Below are 18,841 nucleotides of genomic sequence, written 5' to 3'. Positions count from 1 at the left end.
GTGGAGTGCCATGCTACCGCACCAGCAACTAATAAACTTTGCTTCCTGTGACACAAAGACATTGTGATTTGCATAGCTAAATAAAATCTATTCAACTGGTACCACTTTACTTATTACTGTATTTCTTATTGCACATTTATTTTGTTTCAAAACATTTCCTAAAGCAATCCTATGAATAACAAACGATCCCTACTTTCCGTTAAACTTTTAATTTTTTTCTCCAATTTATGTCTTCGGTTTTTATACGTCCATCAAACGAGCACAACATCTATAAACTTTTGGTATAGCCATATCCCTGAAAGCTAAACCTTTTATAAGAATTAAAACCATTATCACATATTTATAATATTTAATCCTTAATTTGGCCTACAGCATAAAGTTGCCAAAGTACAGATTAAATATTATAAATATGTGATAATGGTTTTAATTCTTGTTCCATTACTTTTTGTAGCAGAATCTCTACTTAATTTTAAAATTCATATTTTTAATACTGATGTTTGTTTACTGTTTATGTTATACCCGTATAAACTATATACTTTACTTTTAGAAGCTGTCGAATGTCCATCCATTGATATGTATCGCCATCAATTGGGTTGAAAAGATATTCAAGTACGTACACGACATATTTATCATTTATATTACATCTGTACATATATGTGGATTTTTACTGGAATAACCAAAACGGATAGCAACAGACCAGTCACATAAACTGGAGAAATCTTGTAGTGATAATTTGATAATTGGAGCTCTCTAAAGGCGCGTACTAGTCCCGATGATGTGATCAGGAAAATAGATAGTAGACAAAAACGTTGCTGTTTTAGAAACTTTTGAATTGTTCTACTGGAAATGTTAGTGACATTTCTAGAGTATTATTAGTATATCCCATGTAACTAATACATGGAATAGACAGTTTGTTGTTTATGAATTCGATTGGATGGTTTATCATCACGTGAATTATTTGGAATTCTTGTCAATTCCTGCTATGAAATACTACTGTACTTAAAATAAAAAGACACATACGACAAACATTATTGAAGTCAGTAAAAAAAAGATATATACAATAAAAAGTATTAAGGTCCATAAAAACGACACAACACACAATACTGAAGTTCATTAAAAAGACACTACAAATATATTAAAGTCCGTCAAAAAAGATATATACAATAAAAGTTTTAAAGTTCATACAAACGACACAACAAACAATATTAACGTCTATAAAAACGACACAAAAACCAATATTAAAGTCCATAAAAACACACAACAAACAATATAAAAGTTTTTTCCTTATGCGACGAATAATTCCACTATGGCCAATGTGGGAAATCGAAGCCCGGATTCTTGAATTACAATTCCATAAAGGTACCGCTGAGGAACACCACTAAATCACACTGTATTTTAGTACGAATATGATACATATATAGATAGGTCTGGATTGACGAAATCTGAATAGCCCCCGTAGGGCGGCCGTTAAATGTTTCAAAAATAATGGTTCAAATACTAGAAGTTAAAAGAATTAGGAACCAATTAGGCCTAACGTTTCTACTACACATTTACAGATTAAGAGAAAGTTTTTAAAAACATATCCACATTTGCATATTTCTGCATTTTCTCGTCACCGGTGTTTACGTATTATGGACTTAGGAATGTCAGATGCACGCCACCTTATCCTTCCTACCCACCCCCTCCTACCTCGGGTAGATGGTATCTGTTTCAGGAGAATGTGTATTTAATTACTGCATGAGGGTAAGAGTAACTGACACTTAACCTGACCCGTGTCAGGACAATGTCCATATAGGTATAAACAGTTATATTACTATACAAATGTAAGTTTTGTAAAATTTGTATATAATGACATTTACATGATTTCGATATTTCATTATTACCGACAGCGAGTTATAACCAGTTTCTACCACTCCAGAGGAGGGATATCGTGAGTTGAACTGACTGGCCCACGTCTTAATTGCCTTAACAACCAATCATACAAACAGAAATTTTGGTTTCATTATTTAACAGTAAATCAATCATGACAGCCTTTCTCAGAGTGATAAGTGGTGGCGGGAAGGAGTGAAAAGTGGGACATTCTTTTAACTAAAGGTTCTTCTTGAAAGAACAGAGCAGACTGTTCATATGGAATGCTTCCACACAGATATAATCAACATGGTTCAAGGAATACTACTTCCACACAGATATAATCAACATGGTTCAAAGAATACTTCCACACAGATATAATCTACATGGTTCAAAGAATACTTCCACACAGATATAATTAACATGCTTCAAGGAATACTTCCATACAAATATAATTAACATGGTTCAAGGAATACCTCCATACAAATATAATTAACATGGTTCAAGGAATACTTCCATACAAATATAATAAGGATGGTTCAAGGAATACTACTTCCATACAGATATAATCAACATAGTTCAAAGAATACTTCCACACAGATATAATCAACATAGTTTAAGAAATACTTACATACAGATATAATCAACTGGCTTCAAGGAATACTTCCATACAGATATAATCAACATGGTTCAAGGAATACTACTTCCATACAGATATAATCAACATAGTTCAAAGAATACTTCCACACAGATATAATCAACATAGTTTAAGAAATACTTACATACAGATATAATCAACATAGTTTAAGAAATACTTACATACAGATATAATCAACATGGTTCAAGGAATACTTCCAAACAAATACAATCAACATAGTTTAAGGAATACTTCCAAACAAATACAATCAACATGGTTCAAGAAATACTTCCATACAAATATAATAAACATGGTTCAAGGAATACTACTTCCATACAGATATAATCAACATAGTTCAAAGAATACTTCCACACAGATATAATCAACATAGTTTAAGAAATACTTACATACAGATATAATCAACATAGTTTAAGAAATACTTACATACAGATATAATCAACTGGCTTCAAGGAATACTTCCATGCAGATATAATCAACTGGCTTCAAGGAATACTTCCATACAGACATAATCAACATGGTTCAAGGAATACTTCCAAACAAATACAATCAACATGCTTCAAGGAATACTTCCAAACAAATACAATCAACATGCTTCAAGGAATACTTCCATACATATATAATCAACATGGTTCAAGGAATACTTCCATACAGACATAATCAACATGGTTCAAGGAATACTTCCAAACAAATACAATCAACATGCTTCAAGAAATACTTCCAAACAAATAGAATCAACATGCTTCAAGAAATACTTCCAAACAAATACAATCAGCATGGTCAAAGGAATTCTTCCATACAGATATAATCAACATGGTTCAAAGAATACTTCCACACAGAAACAAACAAAACAAACAAGCTATTGTCTTCTGGTGGCAAATGAAGTAACTAACGTAAAAATTAATGATTATGACGTACAAAAATACACGAAAAGCTAGATATCAGTAAACATTAAAATTTTTGAGATACAAAAAAACTTACACTTAAATATAGATAATGCACGTGTATTCGGGTATTAAGAAGCCAGTCCCTACAGTAGGGGTAGACAGTAGTTCACCTTTATTATTCCCCTTTTCCAATCTCAAACTCACAAGTGAAACGACCTACGTAATCAGAATTCTGGTAACCTTGGGTAGGTTGTTGTATAAATGATTTGTAAGTGTTGATATTTGACAGTAAGAATTACTTTTCTTTAAATACATAGCAGGGATATTTTTTTCCTGGCGCTCCGCAAGTTTTACTACCAAAAATACAATACTAATTAATATTTCCCTAGTTTGATACGGTCAATCTCGAGCGTTGGAGTTTCACGAGTCACGTGAAAGTTGTGCTACCTCAATAAGCCTCTACCACGTCAATTTCTCGGTCTCGGCCAGCAGTACTATGTTCCAGTATCAGCTGTTTATTAAAGCGGATTCCGAAACAACAACTTGACCATATCTTTAACTATATTCGCGACTAGAAGCGAACGAGTATTCCCAGGAGAAACAGGTAAGCCGCAAGCTTTCTGTTCCTTTAAAAACAGACTTTCTCTCCAAGCTAACTTCGTCACAAGTATTAAAGAGCTTACTTAAACGTCATCCCGAAGACAATTACGTAAATATACTTGTAATTTACATGATAACGTGGGCCCATGTAAACAGCTAATTTAAACTAAGCTAACATCATATTTTAATACAGGAACCCAAGACTGTTTTCCTGAAATTTTATCATCATTACACGTCGGTCTTTACGCTATTTTATTTATTTTTAGCATATTACTCCGTTACACCCAGTATAATACTGGTATTTCACCAGTAGGGGTCGCTCTTTAAGCTGTTCACTGACATAAACTTTTTTCTCCCTGTTGGAAAGAAATAATAACACTAACTTGTGTGAATATCTTGAATTACGAAAGGTTTTGTTTGATATGAAGGAGAAATCTACAAAAGTTACTTGTGTTACACCCACACGAGTTACAATAAACTTTCACACTAATGGTTGAGGAATAAAGCAGATAAACAAATTATTCATAATGGCTCGTTGAATAATTTAAAACTTAAAAGGTTTAATGAGTAAGATTTACAGATCAAATCGAAAATGTAAATTACGGGCATTATTTATCACGATGAATAGAGCACGCGCTGATTTGGGAAATTGATAAATTCTTTATTACTGTATCGAAATAATGAATGTGTGTTTTTTCTTTTAGCAAAGGCAAATCGGCTATCTGCTATGTCCACCGAGATGAATCGAACCCGTGATTTTAGCGATGTAGACGTATTCCCCCTCGGGGGAACAAATAAAAAGTGAAAGTAAATATTATTTTATAATAAGATATTTAGCCAAACTTTTAAAATTATTGCTTTAGTTCGTCGTTATGGCCACAAGATACAAGTTCTTCCAAGACCAGATATTGTTAAATAGATTGCATACAGAGAAGACTTATTGTAACAGCAGCCATTGAGTGGTTCAAGAAAAGATGTGTTCCCATAGTAACATGCCACACACATATCAAGAAAGATATAGATGAATCGGCTTGAGGTAAAGACATGGAGTTACAGAAGAGATCGGCTTGAAGTAAAGACATGGAGTTACAGAATAGATTGGCTGAGCTACAGACATGAAGTTACAGAGTATATTGGCTTGAAGTAAAGACATGGAGTTACAGAGTATATCGGCTTGAAGTATAGACATGGAGTTACAGCGTTACGTGTCTTGTGGTTGAAAAATCCTGCTATACGTGGTTTTTAAGCGAAACTTAAATCGTCCAAACTATTGGAATGTTTCTACAAGAAGTCGTTAGTTCTGGCACCCATTATAAACAACATATGTCTGTATGTTCTTTTAGTTTTTCTATCGAATACTCTCTACATTTTTTCAGCATGTACTAATTATACAAAAACACAGCTAAACCTCCTTTTATCCAGAGGAGACCCAAAGTGCTCGCTAGGTACGGCACGTTTATAGGATTATTAATACCAAATCCCTAAACAGCTTTGATGTTTTCACATGGTTATTTGAACTAGACTTCCCAGACTGACTTACGGAGATCGAATACACCATCAATCGCAGAAATATCTTTCTATAAACGTATAAATAGTTTAGTCATAAAATGCTGTTTGTAAACTAAGTTTACTTTAGTAACCAGTTTCTCTCTAAAGAGCTGTTCACTGTCCACTAATCATTCTTATATATTCAGTTTCCACTGATCATTCCTCTGAATTCAGTCTCTACTGATCATTTCTTTATATTCAGTCTCCACTGATCATTCCTCTGCATTCAGTCTCCACTGATCATTTCTCTACATTTAGTCTCCACTGATCATTTCTCTTTGTGAACCTGACGATGACCAAAGAAGGTCGAAACGTTGTTCACTCCTCTACTCAGTGCTTTCTCTACCCATACCAGCCGTTTTTACATATATAATTTTCTCCACTGATCATTCCTCTATATTCAGTCTCCACTAATCTTTCCTCTATATTCAGTCTCCACTAATCTTTCCTCTATATTCAGTCTCCACTGATCATTTCTCTTTATGAACATGACGATGACCAAAAAAGGTCGAAACGTTGTTCGCTCTTCTACTCAGTGCTTTCTCTATCCATACCAGCCGTTTTTACATATATAATTTTCTCCACTGATCATTCCTCTACATTCAGTTTCCACTGATCATTCCTCTACATTCAGTCTCCACTGATTATTCCTCTATATTCAGTTTATTCTCAGACCACTGTCCTTAACGCTAGCTACGACTCTCTTCAGACCACTGTACGGGCACATGCTGGGAGAAATTATTTATGGGCAGCTTTGTCTACAGTGTTTATTTAGTAGGCCGAAGCTTTAGTAAATATCTTCAACCAAAATTAACTTGAAACATCTCTAACACAACTTCTGTAAATTCCTTTTGATCCTCTTCTAGAAGTAACTAATCCTCATCTTCTAAATTTGCTTTAAAATATTATCTATAAATATACAGTCAGCTGAATGTCGTTAAAATATACACGTATATCACTTAATATTCCGTATCTCGAGAAATTTAATGTTCTCTGAGATAAAATCTTGTACTAATTATGTGCACAAGAGTGGGCAGTAACATTTACTTGTTCAAATAAGTTTGTTTTTTTCGTTTTTGGTATTCATATTAGAGTACATTGTACAATGTGTCAGTTTTTCCAATAACACTGATCTAACACGTACACCTAACGATAGCACTAGTAACACTATACTCTTTCCAACTCAAACTAAATTTAGTGTTTTTCCTGTTCAGGAAACAGATGTTTAATCTCCTAAATACTGGATTATCCAGTAGTTAAGCTTCGTTTTCGAGATAACATTACAGTTACTAATCCAGAATCCTTCTCTAATGACATATTTCTTTGCCCTAACAAGTATCACAACAAAACCAAGTGGTTGATAATCCCCTCTTGTGGCAGCATGGGAAATAAAACCTATGTCAAAAATAAACATTAGCACTAAATGAAATGGCACGTTCAAAATGGTTTTAAAACAATATTTGATGGATCGAGTAAAGACGCTTGAAAATACACAGGAGGTTTAGAGTAAAAACAAAAGAAGGTAAATAATAGGCCGTACTACATCTGCTATACCCAATGCCGACGACACCTTTCGTACAATACCAGGGCCGACTAAGATACGACGGTCATAAACGTGGTATAGGCACTACATATATATCCAGTTTTCATGAACAAAACCTTTCAGGACGTGAAACAGGTTAAGCACGTGCACGAACCTTATTCCTGGATCTAACACCATTACTCAAGGCATATGATGTGGAGAAGTCCTACACTTAGCTACTTACAACATATAATTTTGGAAACATCGCGTCTTACAATCGGTACTGTTTCATGATGAAAGCGCTCACTACACTGAATAAGTAATTACAAGTTAATTAACTCAACCATTAATTCATTAGTTAGTGAATACCAGATTTAATTTCACAATAAAACCAATTAGGGATAAATTTCGAGGCAAGTGATCATAACGTAAGTTTAATAAAATGTAGTACATAGTATTTATTTATAACCAATTACATGCGAAATTAAACTATTAAAATGTAGTTAACTTCGGTAAATACAATACGAAACTAAGCTAGTAAAACGTATCTAACTTCGGTTCAATACGAAACCAAACTACTGAAACGTAGTTAACTTTGATAAAATGTACTGTACACAGTACTTTCCTTCATAACCGATTACATACAAAACTAATATATTGAAGGGCATACAATGTAAAATTTTAATATTTACTCTGTTATACAGATATGTTTCTTCATTTTTGTTATACACTTAAAAAAGACCTAATTCAGGTTAAAAGAGATACATCTATCAGTCAAAGGAACTGGGCACAAATAGGTACTTGTACAGATAAGTGAATACAAATATTTGTGTACATGAAAGTTATAAATATAACTCAGTATTATAATAATAAAGTCTTCAAATGACAGCACTTCAGATAATGAATTCTAAAACAATGTATACATCTTGTGTGCTCTGCCAGTCACAGAAACCTTAGCTTGATCAACGTAACACATGATTTTCTTATTCGATTATTTGAAAAAGGTAATAATGACCTATGATATAACAAATGTTATATAAAACTAACTACTTCCATCTTTAAAACTACACCAACACAGTTTCAGTCTGTGTTCATGCTACAGTCAGTTTTTTTTAAACTACATCAACAAAGATTAGTCTCTATTCACGCCACAGTCAAGTTTTTTAAAACTACACCAACACAAATTAGTCCTTGTTCATGCTACAGTCAAGGTTTTAAACTATACCACCAAATATTCAATCTCTGTTTATGCTACAGTCAGTTTTTTAAACTACACCATCAAAGATTCAGTCTCTGTTTATGCTACAGTCAGTTTTTTTTAAACTACACCATGAAATACTAGTCTTTGTTCATGCTACAGTTAGTTTTCTAAACTATACCAACAAACATTCAGCCTCTTTTTATGCTACATTTAGTTTTTGAAAAATACAGAGTTTGACATATAGGATATATTCCCTTTGTTAAAAAAATGCATTCTTGTAGTTCAATTAGCATGACATTTGCTTCACATATAAGAGACATTTGGATCGACACCGAGCCAAGAAATACAAAAATTGGATTACTAACTGTTTTAATCCTCTCGCAAGAAATACAGAAATTCATTTACCAAAGAAGCAAAACAAAACGAGGACCGTATATAAAAGACAGAAAAATGTAATAGTTTGAGATATTAAAAATATCCATATCAGTAATTAATAACAGATTACACATTATTAAATGTGTAGAGCTGCCACCTGGCGAGCGAGAAGTCTCAGGTTTGATCCGACAAAAATAAAATTACAACAGTCATTATACCAAGTTTTCTTTTAAGCTTAACCTAATCGTAGAAAACAGTTTATTACTGAAAACGTGTTTTAGAAGTAGCGTCACTACCGTTTTCAGCGAGTAGCAACGTGTAAAACTATGTTTTTAACCTTAACTTAAAATACACACTTAAATATGGTGGTCAAACAACGCAACTCGATACATTTTTATTACAGAATAAAAAGCAAATACATAAGCGAGTACATAATAACATTACGAAATATTAAGTTAAATATTTCGTGTGAAATTACTCACATACCATGTTTACAGTTAAAAAACAAACACTACATAAAATATGCCCACATTCCTTCATACCAATCACATGTTATTGATATCAGTTTGTCAATCAATTTAGAAAAATCTAACAATTTGGCAATAACGTAAGTGAAATAAATTAAGGCTCCACCTTTGTCAGTATTTAAACTGAATTTAGTTACGTTATCATTTGGATAATTATTTAATATCTACATCTGAAATTGCCTCTACCACAATATCCTTTGGTCACGTGCGAAAATGACGTCACTTGCTGTTTCAAAGCGTGCGTTTGTTTTCTGACAAAACTTGAGTTTTAGAACATTACAATTAGATTAATGCTTTGATTTCTCAGTATGAAAAGAAGGAGTACATAACAAACACACTTTCACATGAATAACACATTGCGTAAAACCTTCATCACAGACATTTATTATACATGAAGTTTTCCATAACTTTTATTTTGAAAAACTTGTCCAGTGTTAACACACTACCTTCATATGTCTTTCTGTACTTTTTAGTATTTCCTAGGCCTAACACACTATCTTCAGGTATCTTTCAGTATTTTTTTGTATTTCCAAGACCTAACAAACTACCTTAAGGTTTCTTTCAGTACATTTTTGTATTTTCAAGATCTAACAGACTACCTTAAGGTGTCTTTCAGTACATTTTTGTATTTCCTAGGCCTAACACACTACCTTCGGGTTTCTTTCGGCATTTGTTGTAGCTCCCAGGCCTAACTATCTCGGATACTAACACACTATCTTTAGGAATGTTTCGGTAAATTACATTCGACTTTTAAATTAACCTATCCATATTTGGCTTGGTTGGTTTTTATATTTCAACTTTAACCACTGTTTAAAGGCTCATATGGATAATTATGTAAATCAACAAGCAACGTAAATTTAAAACACTAGGATAAAAATAAATGTTTCTTGTAAACTACAACGCAACAGTTTTGTTGTATTTCAGACCGTTATGTTCACTTATAACGAAATTCTACATGAAATTCTCTTTTACCTGACATTATCCGATGTTATCTCACGTTTAAAATAATAAACGTAAGCCTAATTATATCATTAAAGAGGTAAGCGTGAGTAAGGAAGTGGCAGCATAGAGAGAGAAAAAAGTCACGTGATACGCGAAGAAAAAGTTTTACGACTCTACACCAGATAGCGCATTCCTGGTAAACATTGCTACGAATTCTCTGGTTGTAACAAAACATTTAACTGTTATGTTTAAAAAAGTAACATTTAAACAAATACTGATTATGTGTGTATATTACAGACATTGTTTCCCAACAGCTAAACAGACTTTCCTTAGAATACATAATGATCATTCCCATGACGTTTAGTTGCACGTATAGCTTGATAAACATCACAGAATGAAAATGACCACGCCACATAAACGAAATGGTTCCGGAAATTAACAGCGTTTTCCCGAGATCGCGACCCCCGCTAGTACAGCGGTATGTCTCCGGATTTACAACGCTAAAATCAGGGGTTCGATTCCCCTAGGTGGGCTGAGCAGATAGCCCTTTGTGGCTTTGCTATAAGAAAAACACCCAACACCCGAGATCGCATAAATGGTCCGTTGGAAAGGAGAAGAGTGAAGAGTCACACTGAGGGATAAAAAAAAACTCACTCTTTCTGTAAGAATGTCAATGAGACGCTACTGTTACAGGACATTAGGAAAGATACTGGACAGAAGTCACTTTGTCTTCTGACCAGTTCTTGGACAGTAACGAGTGAACCATCTGAAAGCCAATTCACAATACGACGATATTAAGAAGTGACCTAGTTGGTAGTGAATCAAAGGACGGTCACAGCTACTCGACACAGGTCTAGCTCAAGACCTACTAATCCTCTACACCAAAGAATAGCTTACCAGACAAGCCGATGTTTCATGCCAGATGGCGCTCTTGATCACTCAGCGCAGTCACTAAACTTGAAGGTCAGAGATATATCATTCTCCAGTTGACAGGTCAATCTCCGGACACAGACCGTGTCGGGCATGCGCAATCCATCCTAGATAACTAACTACTTGTGACACCTATATTCATGATCTACGCTGGGAGTGGGGGCAGGTCCAGGTCTTGCAGACGGTGATGATTTATTGATTAATAAAACAGTTTTCTTCTGGAGTGAATGTTTGTTTAAGCTGAAGTATTTATAAATAACATCAGTAACTGTATTATAACAAAACTTGGTATTATTCAAATTTTGTAACAACAATTAAATCTTAACAAAATTTTAAAACGTGGCTCTTTATAGGTGTTTTACAAGATTAACGAACTAAAAATATTTCTTTCCTTAACCCTTGGTTCAATAAAATGCCAACTTATTAAAGAAAAGGGTCAAAACGTATTAGACGACTTCATTCAAATGTCACATACTGAATAATTCTACAAGTAAACATTAAAAAGTATTTACTTATCCAGCTTGGAGAGTATGGCAAATTGTGTGTAAAATATTAGAAATATAATTTCAATAAAGACTAAAATATAGCATAAATCATAAACTGTTTTTAGCTACGTATGTGGCTAAACAGTTACGAAGAAAATGTCCAAAGTGTATGTATGTATGTATAGAGTGGCCCAAAAAAACTGTGCCCATCTTTCGTTAAATTATGCAATTTCTGTATACCAATACTAAAGGTTTTGTTTTTAGTTGACACAATATTGGAAAACGTTTAATAATAAACCCCAAACCAGCAACGAATTAAAACAACAAATGATGCTGAAAACTGTGTAACAGTGTGTCACTTCGCTCAGTCGCACACGTCATGGTTGTATGAACGCTGTCCAATTTGAACATATCAAATGATGCGACAGTGTACGCACAGTTAATTTGTTGTATGAAATATTAATACTGCTGGCTTGTAGGATCATTTACTTCACTCATATGATTATTCGAAAGTGGGTTTATTTTTTTAGACTACCCTGTATATATCATAGCTACTAACGGCATTTTCATCAACACATGAACTTTGTTTAATGACGTTCACGTAAACTTTGCCTCCATAAGCTGAGCTGCAGTTAAACAAGATAAGATTGTAATCTTGCATATCCCAGGCTCTCGCGAGAACGATAACACATGCTGACGTCAGAGTCACAGTTGTCACGTGAGCTTCCCAAGTTTCCGTGTTGATCAGTTTTGTGTCGTAATAAACGCTTTCTATCACGTTTTAACCAAAGTGTTAATTAAAAATTTTCATCACTGTCTTATGGAAGTCATATTTTCCTTTCGATATAACTTTTATGATTTTTTCACACAGACTCAACGATGTATAAAAACGTATCAAAGTTAGATATCGCAGGACACGAGATACACTCAAGTTGAATTGTCTTACGTAAACATCACAACAATAACAAAACGGTGTAGCACTGCAAGATTCAACATATATGTGAATAGACGTACCAATAATGCTTAAAAGTAGCATTATTGTTCTCCAGCGCCAGAGGGCGCCATATTTTTAAATAATCTGATCTAAATGATGTAACATCACACATGATTTAAAGTCTATATGATTGGGTGGAATATCCCTGATTTATATGAAGGATATAAAGATATACATACCATTGCTGGCGTTCCAAAGGTGTTGTTTGGATGTGGGTACGGAGAAACGACACACCCAATGGGTGAAGAATGGGGAACCGGTTCGAAACCCTTTCCTAGACACACACACACAAAGAAAAGAAAATGTATTTAGAAAGTGCAAATACTTGGAAATTTTAATGCCTAACTGTGAAAGTAGCAATTACTGAACAGAGAAAGACAGTGTTATTTATTGTTTCCAGTAGAAGGCCCTGTTCAAATATGACTGCCTTGCATATTTAACAACTTAAACATGAAATAATATTATACTTGGCATGAGGCATCAGAACTAGGCGTATTATATCTTTAAAGACCACATTCTATAACAGTTCCTTGGGAATACTCCATAACTAGAAGAGTTGTGGACTGAGCGAAACATGTGGTTATTATACTCTTCTAATTTTTGAAAACTCCAAGGAATCAGACAAAGAATACTATGTTAAAAATGCATTAGGCCTAATACTAATGTTTTATGATAAAATATAATTATCTATAATCATGTTTCGTATGTTGTAAAAGACGTTCCCATCATAACAAATAAAACATCATCATTAAACAACAATTTTAGAGAAGAGGACATTATTCAAATGCGGCTGTCTTCCAGCCTCATTAATTCACGACTGTAAAAATAAAATAGGATTTAACGAACTAGTAAAAAAAAATTTATTGAATACATAAAAAGAAAATTATATATTGAAATGTATCATTTATGTATTGATTTAATTTAATTTGAAACTTATAATAGATCACTGGTTTAATCATTTCTTTTAATTACAAACTGAAATATATATAAATAGTTACACAAAGCCTTACAATATTGTACTCAACAAACACCAGTAACAGATTTCATCAAACGATCGTCGTAACTAAATAACAAACATAAGATAAACTTGAACAAGACAATTCTTACTTTGTGAACCACCCCGTATATTTAAATCAAATGTTATACATGAATGAACAAATCTGTCACGTCATAAACTCACCAAAAGTAATCCAGCTAAGCAAACTGGGTAAACTGAAAATTATAAGCTTAATACACTAAATAAACGTGAAGCACAGCAAAACGCACAAGGAAGTGAGAAACTGATAAACGTAATGTACAACGTTACAACTGTAACATTAGTTTAAAGTAACGTACAACATTACAACTGTAACCTTAGTTTAAAGTAACGTACAACATCACACCTTTAAGCCTATATAAACGTAACATAAAACATTACACCTTTAACCCTATATAAACGTAACGTACAAGATCAAACCCTTAACCCTATATAAACGTAACGTACAATATTACAACTTTAACCCGAAAAGGTCAAGTTTACCTTTCTAATGTTATTGTTTGTTTTGATATTCTCACAAAGCTACACGGGGGCTATCTGTACTACGAAACGAGAGGATGAGCAGCTAGTCACCGCCATCAATCCTTAGGCTACTCTTTTAACAATGAATTGTATACCTGACCTTCACACCATACCGCCTTCATATCTGAAAGTTCATGTTCGGTATAGGGGATTCAAACCCATGACCTTCAGATAACGAGCCAAGCACCTTAACCAACAGACCATACTGGGCCTCGAAATAAAATGTTTCCTTACCTGAGGAAACTGAAGGGAAGCTGTATCAAAGTGTTTATTACTGTACCATAGAAACACTGTAGTGTTTATTACTGTATCACATTAATATTGTAAAGTGTTTATTGTTGTACCACAGTAGCACTGTTGTGTTTATTATTGTACTACAGTAATACTGGAAAGTGTTTATTATTGTACCATATTAACACTGTAAAGTGTTTATTACTATACTACATTAACATTGTAAAGTGTCTATTATTTTATCAGAGTAACATTTTAAAGTGTTTATTATTGTACAACAGTTAATGTGCAATACTATAAACACATCTATACAAAGTAACTTTAAAAACAGGTTGAGTCGGTAAGTGACAACCACATAACATGAATTAACACATATCATGCATGTTACGTAATTAACACAGGTTGAGTCGGTAAGGGTAAACCATATACAATGAGTCATCTTGTCAGTAAGCGACAATTGAGTATTCAGTTTGTTTTGTGGCGATTAACAATCCTTAAACCAAACTGTGAAATAATACATTCATCAAGCAGTTTCCACTAACTTTACACGCAGTATTCGTGGTGTTAGAAAAATACACACGTTCAAGTCTTGATAGAAATGAATAAAAACTTTATAACCTTTATTCGATTCCACCACAATTCCCAATCTGCCCCTGAAGAAGAAATGTGCACCTTTCGAAAGTGCTCGGGTTATAAGGTTTTATTCATTTACACGTTGTGTAATATCACTAAGCGTACGCCAGCTTACGTACGACCTTCAAGAAGTGACGTCACATCGTCTGCTGATATACACGTATGTAAAATTTCAGCACTCTCGTCAAGAGTTGATATAATATAAAACTATTACAGGTGTAAACGATTAGCAGAACAAATTACAAGCCGAGATATACGATACAACTGTAGATCATACAGCCATCATGAGAAACACCAAAGGTCGAGATCGGGTCATGCTGGTAGGTGTCTCCTCAAGCCGGAAATTCCGATTGCAAGTTTATATCTTCTACAAAAGTAATGTTACTACGTGGATATTTTAATCGTCCTCAAGAGACAAGCAAAACAGAAAGAACACCAAGCCTAATTCATTTTGGTTTCGATAATGATTCTCAGTTGAAGTTAAAATCAAGAAATATGTGATTTTTTTAGAACAGAGAAAGAGAAGTCTATGCTATTAGTTCATTAATATTTCTTTGCCAATGTTGTATATCTATTGCTCAACACTTTGTTTAGTCTTACCAGTGTCCACTGGTAGTGGCGACATGTCCAAAAACAGACGTCAAATGAGTCACAAGAACCAATCACAAAACTGATAGTTATTATGAACCACGCAGCGTTAAACGAGAGCCAATCAAATCAACTGATACATAACGTGAACTAGGATCAAACAACTTTCAACTCATATTGACTCTCACATTTCCAGTCTCCCGTGACTTTACAGACTTACAACGCTAAAATCAGAAATTCGATTCCACGCGGTGGACACAGCAGATAAACCAATGTTTGTTTCGAATTTCGCGCAAAGCTACATGAGGGCTATCTGCTCTAGCCGTCCCTAATTTAGTAGTGTAAGACTAGAGGTAAGGCAGCTAGTCATCACCACCCACTGCCAACTTTTGAGCTACTCTTTTACCAACGAATAGTGGAATTGACCAACACAGTATAACGCCCCCACAGCTGAAAGGGCTAGCATGTTTGTTGTGACAGGAGTTCGAACCTGCGACCCTCGGATCACGAGTCGAGTGCCTTAACCACCTGGCCATGCCGGGCTATGTGTCTTTGCTCTCAAATAACTAACAGACCCTGATATTTCCAAAAAAACTTTATAAAAACGATCCTAGTATAAATATACGTTATAAAATATAAGGGATTTTAGAAAAGTAAAACTTAACTTTATTAACAGGTTCAAGGGATATTATAAAGACCACTTCCACTGTTTTAACGTGTTTAAAGGATTTGAAACAAGACTACAGCGTATTTAAATAAATGTTAGCTGAGCCCGATTCACCAACTTTTAATTTCCTTTAACACTGCGAGCCTGTTAACTAAAGATTTCTAATAAAGAAGGCTATTTATTAATTTTAAACTATTATAGAAAACTACTACATTAAACATTAGCTTGAAAATACTTTGCCAGAACATCTCTTTACTAAATAAAAACTGTGAACATTTTCTTTCTCTACAAAATTAAGTTAAAATTGCGCTACCTACTTAAGCGGATTTGGCGGGTTTTTTGTCGTTTTGTAAACTACGTAATTAAGAAAAATATGTAACACTATGTATTATGTTTGAATAATTCAATTAAATGAATAATGCAAACGCCAGTTGATGAAATCGCTTTATTTTCTCCGCTACGAGTTCAACGAAACTGTTGATAGGCCTAATTTCACAAACAACGTCTCAACATGAATTCTACATAAACAGCCGAAGTTCTTATATTCATATTAATAGGCGGAAACTCAAAATTTAATTCAACATATATACAATGAATAAACAACCTCGCCTAGTCTCGTTAAATACGTTTATCGTTCTTAATATTTTCTGAACTTTCTAGAAAGTTGTCACTTCCCGTGACATCATTACCACTAGGCTAAACGTGAAGAACGTAGCCTAAAATACTGTTTTAGGACTACCAACTGCAATGTTGCTTTGGTGTGAAACAAATTCAGCTACAAAAATGAGCTGCAACAACAGTTACCTATGTCGATGTTTCTAAATCAAGTTTATATCCACTCTTCAAGAACGATACCGCAAAAACGGCAAATATTACATACAATAAATACAGAATGGCTATGCGGAAATTTGCTGTGTCACCTGGTATAACTTTGTCACGCAAAAAAAAAAAAAAAAATTAGAGTAAAAAGCTTTACTTTTTGGAAATAGTTATAATTCACGGGCGTAGCTAAACCTTTAAATTAATAGGATCGTAAAGGGGTCAGGAAGGAAAAGTAATCTCATATGGGGACAACTGATTTCCATATTTCTTTAGGCCTTCTACTTTGTAGATTGTAGTAATGAATATAACTTACTAATTAAAACCAAATACTCTGAAGTCGCAGACAAATTTATGAAAAACATTTAGTTTAAAAGGCTGTCGAAAACTAAGTGAATAACGGAACACTGCGATTGAATAAATGTTTCAGTAAATTTCGACGGTACTTGTTTGCATAAAATCTTTACAAGAATTGAAACTTCAAAGTTTCAAGTAGGTTGATGGATCTGTTCTGTCTACGCCGGTAGCAGTTCATGCGAAAACGGATAAACCCCAAAGTTCGACGTAAATATAAACATTTGTTTGACCTGTGATTATCATAACATAGCAAAAGAATTTCAAATTTTTCTATTAGTCTGCGCTCACTCAACCTACTGACAACATTCAAACAGCTAGGAACTGTTTTTAACTTGGAGCTCACTCATCAAATCTTTCAAAAATAAGTAAGTGAAAGTAAATAACTATCAGCTCAAAGTTCAGTAGATGACGGATTTTAGAACGTAGAGATAATTGTTGGCTGTGTTTTTAAATCTTCAACACCTAAACAGTTTTCTCTCACAAACACCGCGACAAGACGTCGCTTGACAGGACAACAGCCTATGGGAGACTTGGCCCCATTCCAAGGTCGAGTTGTGTGCATGGGCCCACATAACTTGTGGGTAAAGAAGCTTGGATTACGAACAGAGACCACCTGCTGGGCAAACCTGGAACTAAACAACAAATTTGTGGTGTATAACCAGCTGCCATTAACGTGTGACCTCTAAGTTTCTATATTATGATCATGCATGAGAGATAGGGATGAAAGTTACTTTAATATAAAGAGTTCTGCTGAGTTTCGCCGTTCAATCTCCTCAGATAATATCGATAATTATAACTACAAGACAGAAACATTCTGACGTCGTTCTGTTATATACATTTTACTTTCCCAGGAAATCATTAAAACTTTAGTTATTTCCTCACTAAATAAAACAAACGATTAAACTTCTTCGTTCGAGATATTTAAAAGTTTGGATAAGTTGTTTCAACTACTTACTTGCATAGTTGGGCTTAGTAATTAGGGTGTTAGAAGAGTGAATCAGAATTCGCGACTCATTACCGCAAAAACGTACTCTACACTTTGGTACCGTGGGTGTGCTATAGGAGTGACAGTCAAACCTCATTATTCGGCAAGCCAAAAGTAGCTCAATAGTTAGCGGTGAGTGCTGTTGGAAAGTTGCTTTCTCTTTAGTGTATCAGACAAAAATTTAGGACAGCTGTGCGCAGATAACCTTCGTATAGCTTTGCACAATAAAACTGAAGTATACTTATTTGCAAACGCATATATTAAACACCAAGAGGTGTTTTTATTCAGTGGCCTCTAATGACAATTATCAATGCCTTTACTAGTTTAAATTTTATACTCGAAACTCATGTAGTGAAAGACGTCTGCATGTATATTCTTTTCCATCCTTTAAAAACCTTATCTTAGTAGGCGAAAATATCATTACTTTAAACTATTTTAAAAATAAATAACACCTTTGAAAAACTATTAAATAAATTATTCGTGTATGCA

At 34.0% G+C, this 18,841-nt stretch overlaps 1 protein-coding gene and 1 long non-coding RNA gene across 5 annotated transcripts in view; one reads left to right on the top strand and one right to left on the bottom strand.

The window, feature by feature from the left end:
• Positions 1-18,841, bottom strand: part of LOC143252440 (transcription factor 7-like 2) — a 93,015-nt gene that overhangs the window by 72,774 nt on the left and 1,400 nt on the right. For all 4 annotated transcript variants that reach the window (XM_076504544.1, XM_076504542.1, XM_076504545.1 and 1 more), the window contains exon 3: positions 12,694-12,788. In XM_076504544.1, coding sequence (XP_076360659.1) covers positions 12,694-12,788 — 95 coding nt within the window. The remainder of the gene's footprint in view (positions 1-12,693; positions 12,789-18,841) is intronic.
• LOC143252441 (uncharacterized) lies at positions 3,422-17,024 on the top strand. Its single transcript, XR_013028997.1, has 3 exons — positions 3,422-3,635; positions 3,780-3,994; positions 14,073-17,024. It is a non-coding gene; the product is annotated as an uncharacterized LOC143252441 (long non-coding RNA).

Source organism: Tachypleus tridentatus, chromosome 6 (assembly GCF_004210375.1).
Source record: "Tachypleus tridentatus isolate NWPU-2018 chromosome 6, ASM421037v1, whole genome shotgun sequence".
NCBI lineage: Eukaryota > Metazoa > Arthropoda > Merostomata > Xiphosura > Limulidae > Tachypleus > Tachypleus tridentatus.
The sequence above is the reverse complement of the archived record's forward strand: the minus strand, read 5'-3'. Positions and strand labels throughout refer to the sequence as shown.